Source organism: Schistocerca serialis, chromosome 2, assembly GCF_023864345.2.
Source record: "Schistocerca serialis cubense isolate TAMUIC-IGC-003099 chromosome 2, iqSchSeri2.2, whole genome shotgun sequence".
NCBI classification, from domain to species: Eukaryota; Metazoa; Arthropoda; class Insecta; order Orthoptera; family Acrididae; genus Schistocerca; species Schistocerca serialis.
This window is the reverse complement of record NC_064639.1, coordinates 623984673-624008401: the sequence shown is the minus strand read 5'-3', so window position 1 is coordinate 624008401 and position 23729 is coordinate 623984673. Positions and strand designations below refer to the sequence as shown.

Genomic DNA, 23729 nt, shown 5'->3' with positions numbered 1-23729 from the left:
CCATGCCTTGATAACGTTGTACCCTGTGTCTATGTTTACTACAGTGTCACTTGTGCGAATATGGAGAGCCTTTTTGATAACACAATCCCAGAAAGATATGGCAGATCAACCAACTCAATGCTTTTGTAGTAATCTCATGGCACAGCAATTATGGATTTTTCCATTTGCTCTAAATGGGTTTGTGATATCTATCTCAAAATGCACAAAATTAAATGTATAGCCTTATCACAAAAATCCATATACTCTTTACATTATTTTAGCCTCATACCAATATTCAACAAAACATTCCCAATGTAGGATAAGACTATTCCTCACAAAATTTTAAAACCCATGCTACATTAGTTCAATTGTTCAGTTGTTGCTTAAAATACGGGCTTATCTCCAGCTGCACCATTTAATTCCCTCTTATTAGCACACAAACAACATTTGGTTAAAATACAGTGCTCTGTTATAATGACACCCAATATATTTAACAATGCTGGCTTTTTGTGAAACAAAAGGAAGCCTTGGTTAAATGACAGCATTCCATATGAAGAAAGACCAAATTGATTTCATTTTGTATGAGTGATGGGATGGGAGTATGCCAAGATCAAGCCCACCTAACCTGTGCACACGTAGTATTGGTCAAGCTCGTTAAAAAGATAATTTAGAATGCCAAGATCAAGCCCACCTAACCTGTGCACACGTAGTATTGGTCAAGCTCGTTAAAAAGATAATTTGGTAACTATTTCAGTTCACAATGCAATAGCCCACTCAGGTCACAAGCATTAACTTACAATGTTCAAAAAATTCCTTGACTTCTCAAAAATGATGAATGAAACATACCTAGGTTACAGTCAATGCAGAATACATATATACTCCCACATTCCAGTATTACATCTATTAGTGTGCTGTACAGATATGTAACCTTACTTGCCTTCCTTATTGCACTGTAAAACATTAATTGAAAAGCAAAAAATCAAGACTCATTAGTATACCACTCTAGCAGCAAATAAAGCTATTAATAACAGTAAGAAAAAAGAACTTAAGTACCAATTGGATTAAATTACTTTATAATTCACAAATAAATAACATACATAAAACAATAAAAAAATTATTATCACTGACACTTTTATTTACAATGGCATCTCAGAAAAATAAACATCATTGAATTGCTGCAATGAAAACTTTGCGTTTAATCCACTTGCATTTTATACTGGCTTCTGCAACTGCATCTCTGATATCCTTGCCTAATGGACACCTGGAACAAGGTTTTTTTTGTGTTAATGTTCTATAAATACAGACTGGAACAAAATATATACGCAACTCGTTTTACTACCAAAATTACGGTGTGTGTTGATCATTAAAGCATGTGAGACTCATGCACAGAATATAACACTTCTCAGGAAGCAAATACAAAGTATGTGCACATAGGCTTCTGTAGCCATTATTTTCAGTATAATTTTTCTGGATATATGACTGTCATCATGTTGTGATATTGACGTATGTTTCAGAAAAAGGTACACAAAGGAACTTAAGTTCTAAGGTCTTCAGTCAATGAGTCTATTTGTCAACCTACCAGCTGGTAAAAACTCAACTCAGAAATGGCAACATCACATCTCACAGTCACTCATATGGGACTCTGCCACTGCTTTGAATTCAGAACCTTATATTAAACTTAAATGTGAAGACCTCGCTCAATGTACGACTGAAGAAGGGCACGAAGTAGTACTGGTCATGGAGCCGTTTTTGCACAGACAGAAGTCCTGCACCATTTCCATCAGAACCTCATAACTGCTCTGGTTGAATAGTGAAAAAGGAAATTTCAAAAATGGTCCTTTGTGGTCTCATGGTATCATTGCTTTCTCAAATCCCACATATACTGTGAGCAATTTACTTCAATTTTGATACTGACAATGTATGCTCACTTTTAAGATACAGATATGTAACTTTGGAAAGTCCAAGTTGGAATATCAACAATATTATAAAACAGATAGATTGCTGCTCACCATAAGGATGACATGCTGAATTGTGGAAAGGCACTACAAAAAGACTGTTACATGTAAATTTTGGCCAAAGCCTTCTTCAAAAAAGAAAACCCCACTCAAGTTCACACAAGTGAGCATACCTCTCATACACTTGACTGGTATCTCCAGCCACTCCAATCAGAATGCAACTAAGCACATTGAAAGGGGCCAGAAATCTGGAATGGGGTGGGGATTGGGGAGGGATAGATGGGCACAGATGGGGGAAGAGGAATCAGTTCTGCCTGGTGGAGCATGCAGAGACTAGAAGTGGCAGGACAGGACTGCCAGGCACAGCATCGGGAGATTTTGTGGGAGGGAAAGGGGGAAAAATGTGGTGAGCAGAAAGGAGTGTAACAGAGAAGGGGAAAAGACCGGTGGGTGTTCTGGCAGAGAGAAGCACACAATGTGGCTACCAGCTCAGCTGCAATCACTGCTCAGCTTTTTATATTGGTATGACTACCAACTAGCTGTCCAGCTGGATGAATGGCAAGTGTCACAACATACAGCTTAACAGAACATGTTTGATTTCAATGGGTGTTTCACAATCAAGGTTATCTGTATCCTCCCTCCATCTGTACAGCACAGATGAGAGTTATCCTTACAACACATTTTCCACTCCTGAAATCATTCCAGCCTCAACCTAAAAAAACTGTCCTCACACCTTCCACCCAACTGTTCCCACCTCCTCTGTCCTGTCACCTCAAAATTCACGTCCCCTCAGTCTCACTGTGTATTGCTCTCTGCCAGCACATCTACTGGTCTTTGCCCCATCTCTGTTCCTCTCCTTTCTACTACCTATGTTTTCCCTCCCCTCACTCCCCCAACAGCCTCGTGACATTGCACCTGGTGACCTGTCCTGTCATCTCTAGTCTCTGGGCAATCCACCAGGCAGTGCTGATTTTTCTTCTGCCCACCCATACCTGCTACCACCCAACCGCTCCCCATCCCTCTCCAGAATGATACTCCTGTTCAACAGGTTAGCTGTGTTCTGGCCAGAGATGCTGGATATAGTGGCTATGTGTGCATGAAGTGTGCTTGCCTGTGTGGATGTGTGTGCGTTTTTCGTTCCTGAAGAAGGCTTTGGCAGAAAGCTTTATGTAACAGTCTTTTTGTTGTGCCTGCCTGTAACTCAACATATGTTCTTTACAGTGAGTAGCACTGTATCCTTTTCATAATATTCTAGCAATATAACCATTTTTTTCAAATGAATATGAAATTCTTTGGTTCCAGGATAGTAGTCCTATATGAGTCCTACCGCTCTTTAAGCATTCTCTGTACATTGGTACATTGCCAGTTAATTCCTCATTACTAAAAACCATTGTATATGTAAGAAAATGTACAAAATAACACTATGACACTAAATATTTTATGAGCAGCATAACTTAAATGAACTTTGACATACATCCCAATATGTATCATCTATGCAGACTTTTATGCCATTGCACTTCACTTCATTTAAATCTTCAGACTGGCACTACACAATTGACTATCTTCTATCTCCACAAACAATTTTATCATTGAAAGAAGCATAAAATTCTTGGTAGTATGAATTCAATCTACCTCAAAAAACAAGAAAACCTATTTCTAAATACATTTTTGCTGCATAATTTCTTTGTAGATATACAAAATTTTTACACTGCTGAATTGCATTTGTTGACACAGACAAATAGTATGTGCCATTCTGAAGTTTTTATGTACATAAATTCCTTTTTGTACTGTGAGACATCTTTTTTTTCATCCCCTCATCATTATTATAATTTTTGTGGCATCATTTTAAATGACATTAAAGATTACACTTTCCTCCACCAGAGTATAGGACACAAGCTACATACAGGTGTACGTCTAGAATGATAAAATGTATCAAGGTATGTTTTATGCTAAGTTATAGCAATTCTTTAAGAAATAAACCTCCCATGTATAAAACAGCTTCAAACTTCTGATTACTTAACAAATGAGTAAATGTGTCAAATATTTGACACTAAGGATGTAACTGATAAACATTTAGAAAAGGTTTGAAATTATGTTTAAAGTTTATTGGAAGATGCTAAGTGCTCTAATTATCAAATGCTGGATGAGTATAGTCTGTTAATCGGAAATTCCATTTTAAGCAAGATCTAGTTTTTCATGCATCTCAATGTTTATGACATCATATCTCCCGATCTGTTTGCAAGTCACTAAGTGCTCTTGCTCTCAAATACTTCATAAATATAATCTGGATATTTTCAAGTGGTGAGTTACATTGCTTCAAGACAGATACACACAGTTTCTGACTGTAATCTCTGTCTTATTGCATTAAACCTTTAACATAAGACTACAGCTCTTAATGAGAAGATACTGACAGCATTTTAAATTTTTAATTCACTCACTCAATAATAACATGAAACATTGGAAACCAAATTTTTGTTGCCCCTGGAAGTCATTAGATAGGCAACCTGCAACAAGGACTGTGAACAATGAACCATGGAGCGGTATAGCCATTCTGTAATATAGGTAATGTGGTGATTTTTCTGATGTATGAAAGTGATTTTTAACATCATGATTTAGACCTTTTTTTTCCGGAACTATACACTTTTCTGTGTGGCACTGAAAAGAGCCTTTAAAGAGAACTTCAAGGATATGACATGTGGAAATTAGTCCAATAGTAACAATATAGCAGTACTGGAAACCATTGTCCTGCTGTCAAGGGAAGAGATATCACAAGAGATCGAGGTAATTTTATAAATGATAACAAGTACAGAAATTCTTCTGTAGTTATTGCACACATGGGAATCACTTCTCTTAAGGATACGAGGTACTTTTCTGGCTCAATATTATGTAAAAATCAACACCTATTTCTTTCAGGCACTGTTTATAATACATACGTTTTACAGATTTTTTGTTGGTATCAGGTAATGCAGCACACATACTAAACAAATTAGAAGTATTCTGAATATTTTTGAACTTTCTTAGGGTTATTAAAAAATTGCAAAGAAATTGGTGCAATTTTTTCCCAAAATGCTTCCTCAAATTGAGGTACCATTTAATCCAAAGTTATACATTTGAAGGAGACCAAATTTTTACCAGATATGCGTGACATCATGGCTGAGGTACTAGACCTGTTTAATTCCACCTGTTATGTATATTACAAAGATAAAAAAATATCACCTCTTACATTTTAATTTTTATAATTTTTTTTCTAATAAAAATGTTATTTTTTCTATAATTTTTTGATTCTGCAATAAAGCTTAGGTCTACTACATAAGTATGGACTATTGCAAGTTACAGAAAAAAATCAGGGCAATGCTTTATAAACTTTAGGAAATATTTGTACCTGAATTCTGAAAAATATAACTTGCAGGAAACTGCAAATGAAGATACGAGTCCAATTAAACTGTGCCTCAGAACATTCCTCAAGCATAGTCTTCATCCTGCAGCATTTCTTCACCTTCAAGCTTCCTCTTCGCATTGCTTTTAGCACTTCTTGGTTCTTTGGTAACATGAAGAGCGAATCTTGCAGCTTCATGCTCCCACTGTCTGTCACACACAAGCAATTGATCTTCCATATCAGAGCCACATTTTATGCCCAAATTTCTCAGGACCTTCCTATCACTCCATCGTTGAAACGTATCACTGCATCTAATACACCAACTTCTAATGTGCTTAGTCTTGGGTGATCATTCCCATAGACAATGGTTGAAAGTTTCATTTGTATTCTGAGTGCAACCATGAAGACATTTACTAAGCAAACAGGATCACTCAGGTCTCTAAAAACTGGTTTTATTTCATTCATAACAGGCTCAGGAAGAGAATGCTTATGCTTGTATTATTTGACTACTTTCTTTTGCTTTTTGGTAACCACACCAAGAATCTGCTCCTTTAGGGCAAAGTCTGTGAACAGGATGGTCATCTGTGGACAACTTATGAAAGTAGGTGGGCCCATACAGCTTTTCTCACTGTGGTAACTTCATTCAGAGGTGCAGTTCATCTAATGGCCAGTCCATAATAACTCTGAAGAAGGTCTATTTCAGTTTCTGTCTGTCTGCCTCGGCCAGACAGAGATTTTCCATCAGATAGCAACTCTCCTTTCATTTCTCTTCGTAGCTTCCTCAGTGTAGCACCCATCCTCTTTTGCATATGTCCACAACACCCTAGTTTTGTTACCAAGTTATCACCATAAACATTGAACTCATTAATTTTATTGAAAGCTTTAGAGACCCATTGCCTAGGTACTTCATATATCTAATGTTATAAATGGGCACCGACCTCTGAAATGTTTGTAGAGCTCCATCACACTCCATACCTCCACTGTAGCCATCATAGTTTTTAGAACACTGATGTTCAATATGTCCTTCAGTGTTACCATGACAGGTGTGGCAGTACTTAGATAAGCACTCAACATCAACAACTTTTCCATTTTCCAGAGAAGCAGCACTTACAACATTATTCAAGGAACGATGTCCTCGACATTGCCATGTCCCATCAAGGGCAACAGCAATGTCCCTGGTTCCATTAATATTTACAGTTTCTTCTACTGAACGTTTCATAGATGCTTGAGACACAGCTGTCAAGGCAGCTAAAAGTATTTTTTTATGTACTTGCTGAACCTACTGGAAGGAGAAGGGAAGGTCCATCAAACCACAAAACATTTGAGCAGCCTTTTTTCCTTTTCCTATTGCATGCACTGCATACACTAACTTCAGATTCATCATATGAATTATGCACACCCTTCCTGCTACTTCGTTGTTCAGTTATTTCCAGACAGTCTACACCATCACATTGTTCACACTTCACCACTTCCTTTATCAAAGAAGATAAAATGCCCACATCAACAACAACAAATCCACTACAAACAGCATCATTGTTAACACAAAAATTTGAATCATCAGGAGGCGTGCCATGTAGGGCTTATCCCTGAAGAACTGATACATAGGTTACTTTCAACAGTGTGGCTTGCTTTGTTTGTGAACTGGTTACCACGGAATTTCCTTTTATTGAATTTCTTGATGCGTGGCATAGTTTGTAGTTATTTCACACTAAGGATATGTACTTCCACAAACATATGTAGCACTTGGGCAACAAACATTCAGTAACATATGAACAAACTGCTTCAGCAAAACAAAATTAAATACTAGCAAAGATAATAATTTACAGACACTAGAAACCTGCACTGTTACCAACATATACAATGTATCATACATATAATTGCTGGGAACAGAAAGTTCACAGTTCTTTTCAAAATAATACTGGTTTCTGTAACAGAAAAAAAGGGGGCGTGGCGGCATACATGACCATAACTTTAAAATTTTGTATATACAGATCATTTTTCATTTGAAACCCCATAACGTATATATCAATGTGAACAGGAAAGACTATAGAATTTAATAAAGTCATAAAAATTTCGATTTTTCCACCATTTATAAATACCCTGTATCCTTAAAAATGGGGCACACAACTACCAAATCCCAGTCCTCAGGTATGATTTCTGTCATCAGTATTGTTTCCATTAAGGATTGTAGTCCCAGTTCCAGTTATCTGTCCTCAATTTTTAATAGCTCAGCATATATGTGGTCTTCACCACAAGCTTTGTTATTCTTTAATTTTTTCATTACCTGTTGTATTTATGGGGTAGTGATTTGTACATCAATTGTATCAGATTCTTCAAATTTAAATGAAGACATGATCGTTACAGATGAGTACTTGTGAAAAGTATATCTTCCATGGTTTTGCCTGTCATTCTTGTTGGTCTGCATTTTTTCATGTTGATTCTTAGTAAACTGTTCCCTTTTTAGTGAGTTTTCCAAAAGATTTTTTAAAAATATTTTGATATGTCTGCCTGTTCTGTGATGCCTAAAATCATTCTCTGATTGTCTTATCAAATTGCTATAGGGTTCCCTTTCCTCTTATCTTACAGTTTGCTGTCTTTCCAAGTTCTCTGTGTTCCCTGGCAAATTTTATTGCATATTTCCTTCAGCATAATACTGTTCTTTCTCAAATTCATTAGTTCCTCCTTTACAGCATTTTATGTTAAACCAGATTTTGTTATGGCTTTTCTTTTTCCTAAAATTTGGAAGTTGCTTTTGGATTCTGTTCTTCAGATGTCCCCATCTGCTTTCGACATTTTGTTGTTCCTTGGGGGGCCAGTCTAGCTTTTGTTAGGTTACTTTCCATTTCTTATGTTGCTTTCATTAGTTTCAACTTGATTTCTATTTAATTGCATTTGTCATATGATTAACATATGATTCTAACAGCTGTAATACTGTTTTAGAATCATCTTTGGGTAGCTACATGAACTGGGCCTTACTGAGCCTTAAACAAGATTTTCCAAATGAAACACAAACTGAGCTATTTAGCAAGACTTATCTGTATTAAAAACTAATACTTGTCCTTTTATTCTATTTCAAGTGCCACCAAAATGCAAGATGTTAATTTAGTGTATGTACTTACTGGTAATGTAATACTAACAATATGCTGTTTCTGCTGGTGTCTTGAAAATTATATTTGTCTCATGTGCAAAATATCAGGCAATTTTTTATTATTTTGATTGTATTTTGTAAGATGAAAAAATAACAGTTATAATAAAATGCCATGAATTAGGAGAAGCAAAGCTAATAGTGAATTAACTGCTGGTCTAAGAGAGATGCTGGATCTAAATTTTGTACAGTGAGCTTAGTGAGAAAGGGCACATTAGTCTTATAACAACAATTATTTATGAGCAAATTTATGTGTCATTTTGGTAATTGTAGAAGAAATGTAATGCAGATTTGTTTTACTTTATTGTGGTTTAGTGAAATTAGATGATGGCTCCAGCAATATGTGTTCAATAAAGATAAATTAGAAAAATTGGTATGGCATTATATTTTCTTACAGTTACACATGTGTGCAACAATATGACGAGCTGCTTAAAATTAATGCTGTAAATAGGTCATAAATGCCAGATGGCTTTACAACAATACAGCTCAATTCTTTAAGTTGCAGTTTGCTTCAAATCTAAAATAACTGTGCACGCAATACTATCCTGTAAACTATATGTACAAATATGTCCTCTACCACTCTGCCTGAGAGCAGCCTATTCATTACAATGTTGACTGTAATAAGATAGATGTAAAAATTAAGGATTAAAAGAGTCCACACACTGAACAGCAGAGTCATTGAGTTGTCAGGAGACATACAAAAAAGAGAATGAAAACTTTGCTAATTTTCATGCAATTTTGGTGGACAGGTGTGTGTGTGTGTGTGTGTGTGTGTGTGTGTGTGTGTGTGTGTGTGTGTGTGTCCTGTAACTCGTCAATGCGTTTCTTTCGAAAGCTACCAAATTTTCATTACACTCAGACAGGGCTTTCCTATATATTCATATTAAGATAAACTTCTGTAAATAGTAATGGGAAGCCCTTGGTAAAATATAAACAGTGGAAAGAGTAATAGTAGTAGCTCACTCTATAGTTGAGACATTATTTCACCTACAGGCAAGTAAACGAGACTGATAACATTGGTAGCTTACAGATAAATCAATGTTCAGTGCTAATAGAGAAAATAAACACAAATACACCTTCACAACTGGACAATGTAGCTTTGTGTGGGTGTGGGGGGACAGGGGACTGTGGGTGGCGAAGGGGGGGGGGGGGGCGGCGGGGAGGAGGGCGCACCTGTGCGTGCATGGGTGCATGTGTTTGTTCATTCAGTTATCTCTGAAGAAGGACTGTCTAAATGCTAGCGACATTCTAGTCTTGTTTATGTGCCTGTCAATACACCACCTCAAAAGTATTGCGAGTTGTTACTTTCAGGCCTTCCATTATTTTCAAAAAATTGTTTATCTAGATGTTGTCTACTCCCGGGGCCTTGTTTCAACTTAGGTCTTTCAGTGCTCTGTCAAACTCTTCATGCAGTATCATATCTCCCATTCCATCTTCATCTACATCCTCTTCCGTTTCCATAATATTGTCCTCAAGAACATCGCCCCTGTATAAACCCTCTATATACTCCTTCCACCTTTCTGCTTTCCCTTCTTTGCTTAGAACTGCATTTCCATCTGAGCTCTTGATATTCATGCAAGTGGTTCTCTTTTTTCCAAAGATCTCTTTAATTTTCCTGTAGGCAGTATCTATCTTACCCCTCGTGAGATAACCCTCTACATCCTTACATTTGTCCTCTAGCCATCCCTGCTTAGCCATTCTGCACTTCCTGTCGATCTCATTTTTGAGACATTTGTATTCCTTTTTGCCTGCTTCATTTACTGCATTTTTGTGTTTTCTTCTTTCATCAATTAAATTCAGTATCTCTTCTGTTACCCAAGGATTTCCACTAGCCCTCATCTTTTTACCTACTTGATCCACTGCTGCCTTCACTATTTCATCCCTCAAAGCTACCCATTCTTCTTCTATCGTATTTCTTTCCCCCATTCTAGTCAATCGTTCCGTAATGCTCTCCCTGAAGCTCTCTAAAACCTCTGGTTCTTTCAGTTTATCCACGTCCCATCTCCTCAATTTCCCACCTTTTTGCAGTTTCTTCAGTTATAATCTACAGTTCATGACCAATAGATTGTGGCCAGAGTCCACATCTGCACCTGGAAATGTCTTACAATTTAAAACCTGGTTCCTAAATCTCTGTCTTACCATTATATAATCTATCCGAAACCTGTCAGTATCTCCACGGTTCTTCCATGTATACAACCTTCTTATATGATTCTTGCACCAGGTGTTAGCTATGATTAAGTTGTGCTCTGTGCAAAATTCTGCCAGGCGGCTTCCTCTTTCATTTCTTCCCCCCAATCCACATTCACCTACTATGTTTCCTTCTCTCCCTTTTCCTACTACCGAATTCCTGTCACCCATGACTATTAAATTTTCGTCTCCCTTCACTATCTGAATAATTTCTTTTATTTCATCATACATTTCTTCAATTTCTTCTTCATCTGCAGTACTTGTACTACTGTAGTAGGCATGGGCTTCGTCTCTATCTTGGTCACAATAATGCGTTCACTATGCTGTTTGTAGTAGCTTACCCGCACTCCTATTTTTTTATTCATTATTAAACCTGCTCCTTCATTACCCCTATTTGATTTTGTATTTATAACCCTGTATTCGCCTGACCAAAAGTATTGTTCCTCCTGCCACCGAACTTCACTAATTCCCACTATATCTCACTTTAACCTATCCATTTCCCTTTTTAAATTTCCTAACCTACCTGCTCGATTAAGGGATCTGACATTCCACGCTCCGATCCGTAGAATGCCAGTTTTCTTTCTTCTTATAACGACGTCCTCCTGAGTAGTCCCCGCCCAGAGTCCGAATGGGGGACTATTTTACCTCCGGAATATTTTACCCAAGAGGACGCCATCATCATTTAACCATACAGTAAAGCTGCATGCCCTCGGGAAAAATTACAGCTGTAGTTTCCTCTTACTTTCAGCCGTTCACAGTACCAGCACAGCAAGGCCGTTTTGGTTAGTGCTACAAGGCCAGATCAGTCAATCATCCAGACTGTTGCCCCTGCAACTACTGAAAAGGCTGCTGCCCCTCTTCAGGAACCACATGTTGGTCTGGCCTCTCAACAGATACCCCTCCGATATATATATATGTCTGCTTGTGTCTGTATGTGTGGATGGATATGTGTGTGTGTGTGAGTGTATACCTGTCCTTTTTTCCCCCTAAGGTAAGTCTTTCCGCTCCCGGGATTGGAATGACTCCTTACCCTCTCCCTTAAAACCCACTTCCTTTCGTCTTTCCCTCTCCTTCCCTCTTTCCTGATGAGGCAACAGTTTGTTGCGAAAGCTTGAATTTTGTGTGTATGTTTGTGCGTCTATCGACCTGCCAGCGCTTTCGTTCGGTAAGTCACCTCATCTTTGTTTTTATATATATATATATATATATATATATATATATATATATATATATATATATATATATATATGAATATAATAGAGGGAAACATTCCACGTGGGAAAAATATATCTAAAAAGAAAGATGATGAGACTTACCAAACAAAAGCGCTGGCAGGTCGATAGACACACAAACAAACACAAACATACACACAAAATTCTAGCTTTCGCAACCAATGGTTGCCTCGTCAGGAAAGAGGGAAGGAGAAGGAAAGACAAAAGGATATGGGTTTTAAGGGAGAGGGTAAGGAGTCATTCCAATATATATATATATATAACATTTTAACCGAATACCTCAAAAACTTGACTGATTTACGTCAAGTTTTATCACATTACTCTAAAAAATGTTTGGACAAATGTACAGGGTGGTCCATTGATTGTGACCGGGCCAAATATTTCATGAAATAAGCATCAAACCAAAAAACTGCAAAGAACGAAACTCATCTAGCTTGAAGGGAGAAACCAGATGGCGCTATGGTTGGCCCGCTAGATGGCGCTGCCATAGGTGAAACAGATATCAACTGCGTTTTTTTAAATAGGAACCCCCATTTTTATTACATATTCATGTACTACGTAAAGAAATATGAATGTTTTAGTTGGACCACTTTTTTTGCTTTGTGATAGATGGCGCTGTAATAGTCACAAACATATGGCTCACAATTTTAGACGAACAGTTGGTAACAGGTAGGTTTTTTAAATTAAAATACAGAATGTAGATAAGTTTGAACATTAGCAGTTATGTTCAAAGTTTTATTTCGGTTGTTCCAGTGTGATGCATGTACCTTTGTGAAATAATCATTTCTGAGAATGCTTGCTGTTACAGTGTGATTACCTGTAAATACCACATTAATGCAATAACTGCAATGCATAACTGCTAATGTTCAAACTTATCTACATTCTGTATTTTAATTTAAAAAACCTACCTGTTACCAACTGTTCGTCTAAAATTGTGAGCCATATGTTTGTGACTATTACAGCGCCATCTATCACAAAGCAAAAAAAGTGGTCCAACTAAAACATTCATATTTCTTTACGTACTACATGAATATGTAATAAAAAATGGGGGTTCCTATTTAAAAAAACGCAGTTGATATCCGTTTGACCTAGGGCAGTGCCATCTAGTAGGCCAACCCTAGCGCCATCTGGTTTCCCCCTTCAAGCTAGACAAGTTTCGTTATTTGTAGTTTTTTTTGGTTTGACACTTATTATGTGAGATATTTGGCACGGTCACAATCAATGGACCACCCCGCATACATTTTGAAAAGTTCTTGGCAGATTTAATAAAAATTTTAAAAGATACTCTACTGAATATCAGATGGACATAGGCTACATATTTTTTGAACAACAATATACAGGTTTTCTAATAAAACCGACTGCAAGAAATAAAATTCTCTGCTGTAAAAATGTGCAATTTTGTTTCCTTCGTCACAGGCAGTTTTAAATACGGTACAATAGTGGGGCATTTAAACTATTAGACAAATTGCTTCTCCCATGTATATTCTTTCTGATTATGTATGTTTTTTAAACATAAATTGTATACACAACAATGTGTTGCTTTGATTTCTTCCTCACAGATGGTTTTCACAGAAAACAAAAAAGTTTTATTTCTGGCTTGCCAGCTTATGATTCAAATACTGCTACAGAGTTTGAATTTGCGACAACAATAAACAAGGCAATGGGAGCCAGGGGGCAGAGAAATGGACAGAGGGGTAGGAGGAAATGGACATACAGAGTGGAAAGGAGGAGGTGCCTAGACAGAGGGGACAAGAGATAGAGAGAGATGGGTGGGGAGGTGGGAGACAATGGACAGAGAGAGGAAGAGGAGGCGATGGGCAGAGATGGGTAAGAAGGAGATTAGAGTGTATATCCAAAATCCCATACATATTAGAAAAATATGTTGTTTTTCATTTAACCAGACTGAGCCCCAGCATTGCATGTCTGGGTACAGCTAGTTTTATTTATAAACAGAGCTGTAAAACTTTCTTACAAACTAAAGCAGCTAAATACCTCGGCATAAATATTTGTTGTAATAACAGAGCACATCACAGATGATGCTACTGTTTACAAAAAAATTATTTAATTATATCCAGCTTACTTTGCTTCAATATTGACAGAGTCCAGATCATTGACAATGCCAGCATTAGTGAGCCACCGTTCCATGCCATTCCAAGCAATCATAATGCCATTGTCTGTACACAGCTTTGGTGGGGGGATAGCTAGTTGATAAGACTTCTCATTGCAAACCACTTGTAACATTTTAGCTATGAATCTGTTACAAGCAACACCTCCAGACACAACCTATAACAATAGATCATACAACATCGTGAAAGTCCACCAGCAGAAAAAGAAAGAATTCTGTAGCATCATTCAACAGAAAGTGATGAAATTTCAATGTTGGCACTTATCTGTAAACCCAAAAGCTTTTCAATAGAAAATATTCATCTTATATGGGAACTCAGATGACATCAACAATCAACAAATAGAGCACACAGAAATGAACTTTTATTTTGTTAATTAACTGCTTAGTCGCAAACAGTGAAGAATGAAAAGCACCCTTATTACCCATCAATCAGCAAAATAAATACGAGTGCTTATGACATTACAAACAACAGCAAGGGAAAAGGCTGAACAAAAAAATCATAAATATTTAAGAGAGGGGGCCGGCTGGTGTGGCCGAGTGGTTCTAGGCACTTCAGTCTGGAACCACGCAACCACTATGGTCACAGGTTCGAATCCTGCCTCGGGCACGGATGTGTGTGATGTCCTTAGGTTAGTTAGGTTTAAGTAGTTCTAAGTTCTAGGGGACTAATGACCTCAGATGTTAAGTCCCATAGTGCTCAGAGCCATTTGAACCATTTAAGAGATGGGGAAAAAGACAAATAATCATGTTTGGAGTACAGCGATACTGATATTATACACTACCTACAATTTTTAATTGCTTTTTCCTCCTTAACAAACTGTATACTACTATTTCCCTGCTTAGACAGACCATCACTTCACATCACACTAGCTTATACTTTTAGCTCTAATCATCCACTTCACATTATCTCTGACAAATTTATTCTTACAGTGAATAACTTAATTTTAAACCTTTTGAGAAATTTCCATCCACTATCTCCCACATTATTTTTGTATACCCAGGGCACAAAGCAGGACCCATGCATCTACTGATATCAGAGAGACATCGGATTTTGATTGTTGTCAGTTTTGAGGTAGAGTGTTTTAAAAGAAGTTACAGTGACAGACAGCTGCTACAAATTGGATATCAAATTGCTAAGAGATAACTCTAACTGAATTCAACAGAACATCAGGAGATTCACACGTAAGGTAGATGAGCTTATTGTTTGTTTTTAAGACTTGCACAGATTTGTGCTGCAGCTGTCTGAACACTGTGTAATTATAGAAATAGAGAATTTAACTGTAAGTGGTTATACATTAGCTTCTTCTTCATGAAGAGTAAATAATGAAAAGGATAGAATTCCATACCCTGGATGTCTCTCCTAAGAGTCATCATGGGCATTTTCTCCATTGTTGCAATTTAGTTTTTTGTGGTGCAGATGTATTCATCTCAAATAAATACTGATCATCAGATGTTTTATGTGATGTCCAAGATGAATGGAAAACACTGACTTGTTTCTCATTACAAACAAAATGGTTTTTAGAAGTGGCATTTTAAGTGCTCATTTGACAAAGCAGTCCAAAATTATTCTAGAGCAATATTCAGTTTAACAATATCTGAACATGAAGACTTACGAGAACTCCAGAAACAGATGACAGAGAGAGAGACTAAGTAACAAATAATCTGTACTACAAAGACGGCAGAGATAGCATGGTTATAAACTGGTAATTTTTACACTTTCTATAAACAGATCAATAAATGAAATGCAAAGAAAATAAAAGAAGAGCTTAGAATTTATCTTACCAGAGTTCGATTATTGAGTGGTAACAAGTCATTTTGCTCCACAAATTCCATCGCTCTTTGCACCCTTCTGCAGAGATGAAGTGCAATTGCAAATTGAAAGCTGGCACACAAATCAAATACAGATGGGATTAATTGATCCCCCTCAGTACCTACACAAAAGAATGCATCTATTATGGCATGATTTTATAATTCTAAAGGGGATGAGTTCAAAAACATTATAATAGCATCATATACCTGACACACAAGATAGATAAAAAGAGGACTGGTATGAGTTAATTCAAAAGAAATCACATAGCTGAATTAACAGAATTCATATATCCATTTCATGCAAAAAAAAAAAAAAAAACTGTGCTGCCCCTCCCTCCCCCTCCACCACCCCCTACACACACACACACACACACACACACACACACACACACACACACACACACACACCTTTGAAATGATGGAGCTCTACTGCACTTGTCTGTGGTTGCCAGGAATATAATCTTCATACTACACATACTGGTAAGTGGACAGAAAGGGAAATGGCTAAACATAATCGCCTTCAACCATTCATCACCTATGTTTGCCAATCAATTACATGGGATTTGTAGCAATATGCCAGACTATCCTTAAAATATCATTCTGAGTAGGTGCTTCGCTAAGTGAAGAAACAAATGCTATCTCATTTCACAAATTTCTTCACCACAGTTCATAATATTCTTGGTGTAGTCCAGACTTGCTTCATAACCTATAATATGATAAAAATGTCTCATTCTAGGGCCAAATGAACAAACCAGTCTTTTAAGACTAGTATGCAACCTTGCATATACAAAGTAATATGTGATAATAACTAAACAAAAGAAACTAACAAAAAAAGGCATATGGTACCTATGTAGGATCCAAACTTCGACCATAGATACTAATAGACTGGGCAAGCAGTGCAGCGGCTATACATCTGGCATGGCTGCAACATAGAATCACGTGACTGTTGGCAGAACGTCGGCGGGAGTTCAAGGCGGCATTCTGATTCCTGATTTCACTTCCAGTATTTCTCAGTGGATTTCCTGCTAACTTCACCACATTAAATGTAGCTTATGTAAACACAGCTAGAAGTGATAAATTATTGCGTAACCACTGTACAAATTTAGTTTTATAGCCATTACTTCACAATGAACTTTGTGAACTGCTGAAACACTTTCGATGTTCGGCAATATATTCGCCGCGAATATTTCAGTGTTACCAATTATGAGATGCATTCTCTACTAACAATACGCGTTATGCACTGCATAAAATGAAAATATTGCGTTGTGTGTTTTAGTGCCTTGGTTGTAGAAAGTGTTACAGACTTCATAAATCGGCATAAACGACGAAACCTGTAACATAAACACACGTGTTCACATCGAATGTAACGAACTCAATTGTGTCGTTCACCCACAAAACGTAAAGCAGTTTCATTTGAAAGCTCTTTTTTGGTTTAAACAGTTTGTTTCGTAGATGTATCAAATAAGATATCTACAAAATCAGTACCTACTTACATGAATACTTGTTCCACAGATCATGAATACGATACTTCACAGTGTCAGTTTAATGAAAGTTAGACCTATCATTACATGACAATTCTTCCAATCACTTATTTATACCTAAAAAATCGTCTACTGAGTAGGAGCTGTCATTCATAGATTCTTTTAGTTTGATTTTAAATGCTGGTTGGCTATCTATCAGGCTTTTAATGCTTTTTGGTAAATGACCAAAGATTTTTGTAGCAGCATATTATTTATCCCATACATTACAGCTTATTATCTGGAAACTAACATAGGCCATACAACTACCTTTTTGCAAATGGTATTCAGTATTTGTCTCTGATATTCATATGTTTTGTAACTGGGAAGTACAAAATAAAACTAAACCCTGATGAGAAATCAAACCCCTAACTTGTTTTTGCAAATTATTCTTTAAAATAATACCAGCATAATTCACCCCTTTTTGTACCAAAGTCAGATTTAATCCAGGATAGTAAAAATCATCCTTTCTTCTTATGTAGTAGCAATGCATATTGCCATTGCTTTTGGAGTTGTTGTTGTTGTGGTCTTCAGTCCTGAGACTGGTTTGATGCAGCTCTCCATGCTACTCTATCCTGTGCCAGCTTTTTCATCTCCCAGTACCTACTGCAGCCTACATCCTTCTGAATCTGCTTAGTGTATTCATCTCTTGGTCTCCCTCTACGATTTTTACCCTCCACGCTGCCCTCCAATACTAAATTAGTGATCCCTTGATGCCTCAGAACATGTCCTACCAACCGATCCCTTCTTCTGGTCAAGTTGTGCCACAAACTTCTCTTCTCCCCAATCCTATTCAGTACTTCCTCATTAGTTATGTGATCTACCCATCTAATCTTTAGCATTCTTCTGTAGCACCACATTTCGAAAGCTTCTATTCTCTTCTTGTCCAAACTATTTATCGTCCATGTTTCACTTCCATACATGGCTACACTCCATACGAATACTTTCAGAAATGACTTCCTGACACTTAAATCAATACTGGATGTTAACAAATTTCTCTTCTTCAGAAACGCTTTCCTTGCCATTGCCAGCCTACATTTTATATCCTCTCTACTTCGACCATCATCAGTTATTTTGCTCCCCAAATAGCAAAACTCCTTTACTACTTGTAAGTGCCTCATTTCCTAATCTAATTCCCTCAGCATCACCCGACTTAATTAGACTACATTCCATTATCCTTGTTTTGCTTTTGTTGATGTTCATCTTATATCCTCCTTTCAAGACACAGTCCATTCCATTCAACTGCTCTTCCAAGTCCTTTGCTGTCTCTGACAGAATTACAATGTCATCAGCGAACCTCAAAGTTTTTATTTCTTCTCCATGAATTTTAATACCTACTCCGAATTTTTCTTTTGTTTCCTTTACTGCTTGCTCAATATACAGATTGAACAACATCGGGGAGAGGCTACAACCCTGTCTTACTCCCTTCCCAACCACTGCTTCCCTTCATGCCCCTCGACTCTTATAACTGCCATCTGGTTTCTGTACAAATTGTAAATAGAATTTCGCTCCCTGTATTTTACCCCTGCCACCTTTAGAATTTGAAAGAGAGTATTCCAGTCAACATTGTCAAAAGCTTTCTCTAAGTCTACAAATGCTAGAAACGTAGGTTTGCCTTTCCTTAATCTTTCTTCTAAGATAAGTCGTAAGGGCAGTATTGCCTCACGTGTTCCAGTGTTTCTACGGAATCCAAACTGATCTTCCCCGAGGTTGGCTTCTACTAGTTTTTCCATTCGTCTGTAAAGAATTCGTGTTAGTATTTTGCAGCTGTGACTTATTAAGCTGATAGTTCGGTAATTTTCACATCTGTCAACACCTGCTTTCTTTGGGATTGGAATTATTATATTCTTCTTGAAGTCTGAGGGTATTTCGCCTGTTTCATACATCTTGCTCACCAGATGGTAGAGTTTTGTCAGGACTGGCTCTCCCACGGCCGTCAGTAGTTCCAATGGAATATTGTCTACTCCGGGGGCCTTGTTTCGACTCAGGTCTTTCAGTGCTCTGTCAAACTCTTCACGCAGTATCATATCTCCCATTTCATTTTCATCTACATCCTCTTCCATTTCCATAATATTGTCCTCAAGTACATCGCCCTTGTATAGCCCCTCTATATACTCCTTGCACCTTTCTGCTTTCCCTTCTTTGCTTAGAACTGGGTTTCCATCTGAGCTCTTGATATTCATACAAGTCGTTCTCTTATCTCCAAAGGTCTCTTTAATTTTCCTGTAGGTGGTATCTATCTTACCCCTAGTGAGATAGGCCTCTGCATCCTTACATTTGTCCTCTAGCCATCCCTGCTTAGCCATTTTGCACTTCCTGTCGATCTCATTTTTGAGACGTTTGTATTCCTTTTTGCCTGTTTCACTTACTGCATTTTTATATTTTCTCCTTTCATCAATTAAATTCAATATTTCTTCTGTTACCCAAGGATTTCTACTAGCCCTTGTCTTTTTACCTACTTGATCCTCTGCTGCTGTCACTACTTCATCCCTCAAAGCTACCCATTCTTCTTCTACTGTATTTATTTCCCCCATTCCTGTCAATTGCTCCCTTATGCTCTCCCTGAATCTCTGTACAACCTCTGGTTCTTTTAGTTTATCCAGGTCCCATCTCCTTAAATTGCCACCTTTTTGCAGTTTCTTCAGTTTTAATCTACAGGTCATAACCAATAGATTGTGGTCAGAGTCCACATCTGCCCCTGGAAATGTCTTACAATTTAAAACCTGGTTCCTAATTCTCTGTCTTACCATTATATAATCTATCTGATACCTTTTAGTATCTCCAGGGTTCTTCCATGTATACAACCTTCTTTCATGATTCTTAAACCAAGTGTTAGCTATGATTATGTTGTGCTCTGTGCAAAATTCTACCAGGCGGCTTGCTCTTTCATTTCTGTCCCCCAATCCATATTCACCTACTATGTTTCCTTCTCTCCCTTTTCCTACACTCGAATTCCAGTCACCCATGACTATTAAATTTTCGTCTCCCTTCACAATCTGAATAATTTCTTTTATTTCATCATACATTTCTTCAATTTCTTCGTCATCTGCAGAGCTAGTTGGCATATAAGCTTGTACTACTGTAGTAGGTGTGGGCTTCGTATCTATCTTGGCCACAATAATGCGTTCACTATGCTGTTTGTAGTAGCTTACCCGCATTCCTATTTTCCTATTCATTATTAAACCTACTCCTGCATTACCCCTATTTGATTTTGTGTTTATAACCCTGTAGTCACCTGACCAGAAGTCTTGTTCCTCCTGCCACCGAACTTCACTAATTCCCACTATATCTAACTTCAACCTATCCATTTCCCTTTTTAAATTTTCTAACCTACCTGCCCAATTAAGGGATCTGACATTCCACGCTCCGATCCGTAGAACGCCAGTTTTCTTTCTCCTGATAACGACGTCCTCATGAGTAGTCCCCGCCCGGAGATCCGAATGGGGGACTATTTTACCTCCGGAATATTTTACCCAAGAGGACGCCATCATCATGTAATCATACAGTAAAGCTGCATGCCCTCGGGAAAAATTACGGCTGTAGTTTCCCCTTGCTTTCAGCCGTTCGCAGTACCAGCACAGCAAGGCCGTTTTGGTTAGTGCTACAAGGCCAGATCAGTCAATCATCCAGACTGTTGCCCTTGCAACTACTGAAAAGGCTGCTGCCCCTCTTCAGGAACCACACGTTTGTCTGGCCTCTCAACAGGTACCCCTCCGTTGTGGTTGCACCTACGGTACGGCTATCTGTATCGCTGAGACACGCAAGCCTCCCCACCAACGGCAAGGTCCATGGTTCATGGGGGGGGGGGCTTTTGGAGTGGGAAGGGTTATTGGTAAAAAATATCTCTCTCTCTCTCTCTCTCTCTCTCTCTCTCTCTCTCTCTCTCTCTCACACACACACACACACACACACACACACACACACACACACAGATATATATCAATATAATGGAAGGAAACATTCCACGTGGGAAAAATTATATATAAAAACAAAGATGAGGTGACTTACCGAACAAAAGCGCTGGCAGGTCGATAGACACACAAACAAACACAAACACACACACAAAATTCAAGCTTTCGCAACAAACTGTTGCCTCATCAGGAAAGAGGGAAGGAGAGGGGAAGACGAAAGGAAGTGGGTTTTAAGGGAGAGGGTAAGGAGTCATTCCAATCCCGGGAGCGGAAAGACTTACCTTAGGGGGAAAAAAGGACAGGTATACACTCGCACACACGCACATATCCATCCACACATACAGACACAAGCAGACATATTTAAAGACCAAAAAGACCAAATATGTCTGCTTGTGTCTGTATGTGTGGATGGATATGTGCGTGTGTGCGAGTGTATACCTGTCCTTTTTTCCCCCTAAGGTAAGTCTTTCCGCTCCCGGGATTGGAATGACTCCTTACCCTCTCCCTTAAAACCCACTTCCTTTCGTCTTCCCCTCTCCTTCCCTCTTTCCTGATGAGGCAACAGTTTGTTGCGAAAGCTTGAATTTTGTGTGTGTGTTTGTGTGTCTATCGACCTGCCAGCGCTTTTGTTCGGTAAGTCACCTCATCTTTGTTTTTTTTATATATATATATATATATATATATATATATATAAAAAGAAAGATGATGAAACTTACCAAACAAAAGCGCTGGCAGGTCGATAGACACACAAACAAACACAAACATACACACAAAATTCAAGCTTTCACAACCCACGGTTGCTTCATCAGGAAAGAGGGAAGGAGAGAGAAAGACGAAAGGATGTGGGTTTTAAGGGAGAGGGTAAGGAGTCATTCCAATCCCGGGAGCGGAAAGACTTACCTTATGGGGAAAAAAGGACGGGTATACACTCGCACACACACACACACACACACACACACATATCCATCCGCACATACACAGACACAAGCAGACATTTGTAAAGGCAAAGAGTTTGGGCAGAGATGTCAGTCGAGGCGGAAGTAAAGAGGCAAAGATGTTGTTGAAAGACAGGTGAGGTGTGAGCGGTGGCAACTTGAAATTAGCGGAGGTTGAGGCCTGGCGGATAACAAGAAGAGAGGATATACTGAAGGGCAAGTTCCCATCTCCGGAGTTCTGACAGGTTGGTTTAGTGGGAAGTATCCAGATAACCTGGACGGTGTAACACTGTGCCAAGATGTGCTGGCTGTGCACCAAGGCATGTTAGCCACAGGGTGATCCTCATTACCAACAAACACTGTCTGCCTGTGTCCATTCATGCGAATGGACAGTTTATTGCTGGTCATTCCCACATAGAAAGCGTCACAGTGTAGGCAGGTTAGTTGGTAAATCACGTGGGTGCTTTCACACGTGGCTCTGCCTTTGATCGTGTACACCTTCCGGGTTACAGGACTGGAGTAGGTGGTGGTGGGAGGGTGCATGGGACAGGTTTTACACTGGGGGCGGTTACAAGGGTAGGAGCCAGAGGGTAGGGAAGGTGGCTTGGGGATTTCATAGGGATGAACTAAGAGGTTACGAAGGTTAGGTGGACGGCGGAAAGACACTCTTGGTGGAGTGGGGAGGATTTCATCAAGGATGGATCTCATTTCAGGGCAGGATTTGAGGAAGTCGTATCCCTGCTGGAGAGCCACATTCAGAGTCTGATCCAGTCCCGGAAAGTATCCTGTCACAAGTGGGGCACTTTTGGGGTTCTTCTGTGGGAGGTTCTGGGTTTGAGGGGATGAGGAAGTGGCTCTGGTTATTTGCTTCTGCACCAGGTCAGGAGGGTAGTTGCAGGATGCGAAAGCTGTTTTCAGGTTGTTGGTGTAATGGTTCAGGGATTCCGGACTGGAGCAGATTCGCTTGCCACGAAGACCTAGGCTGTAGGGAAGGGACCGTTTGATGTGGAATGGGTGGCAGCTGTTATAATGGAGGTACTGTTGCTTGTTGGTGGGTTTGATGTGGACAGACGTGTGAAGCTGGCCATTGGACAGATGGAGGTCAACGTCAAGGAAAGTGGCATGGGATTTGGAGTAGGACCAGGTGAATCTGATGGAACCAAAGGAGTTGAGGTTGGAGAGGAAATTCTGGAGTTCTTCACTGTGAGTCCAGATCATGAAGATGTCATCAATAAATCTGTACCAAACTTTGGGTTGGCAGGCCTGGGTGACCAAGAAGGCTTCCTCTAAGCGACCCATGAATAGGTTGGTGTACGAGGGGGTCACTCTGGTACCCATGACTGTTTCCTTTAGTTGTTGGTATGTCTAGCCTTCAAAAGTGAAGAAGTTGTGGGTCAGGATGAAGCTGGCTAAGGTAATGAGGAAAGAGGTTTTAGGTAGGGTGGCAGGTGATCGGCGTGAAAGGAAGTGCTCCATCACAGCGAGGCCCTGGATGTGCGGAATATTTGTGTATAAAGAAGTGGCATCAATGGTTACAAGGATGGTTTCCGGGGGTAAC

The 23729-nt window shown here is 38.8% G+C and overlaps 1 protein-coding gene across 2 annotated transcripts in view; it reads right to left on the bottom strand.

Annotated features, from left to right (window-relative positions):
* Positions 1-1077: 1077 nt before the first annotated feature.
* The window catches only part of LOC126457685 (tRNA N6-adenosine threonylcarbamoyltransferase, mitochondrial), a 110302-nt gene continuing 87650 nt past the window's right edge, over positions 1078-23729 (bottom strand). Inside the window, exons 6-8 of one of the 2 annotated variants that reach the window (XM_050094190.1) lie at positions 15782-15948; positions 13955-14157; positions 1078-1240 (exon numbers count right to left, since the gene is read on the bottom strand). In XM_050094190.1, the coding sequence (XP_049950147.1) occupies positions 1144-1240; positions 13955-14157; positions 15782-15948 (467 nt within the window). In that variant the 3' untranslated portion in view covers positions 1078-1143. The remainder of the gene's footprint in view (positions 1241-13954; positions 14158-15781; positions 15949-23729) is intronic. The other variant, XM_050094191.1, reaches the window with a different exon arrangement.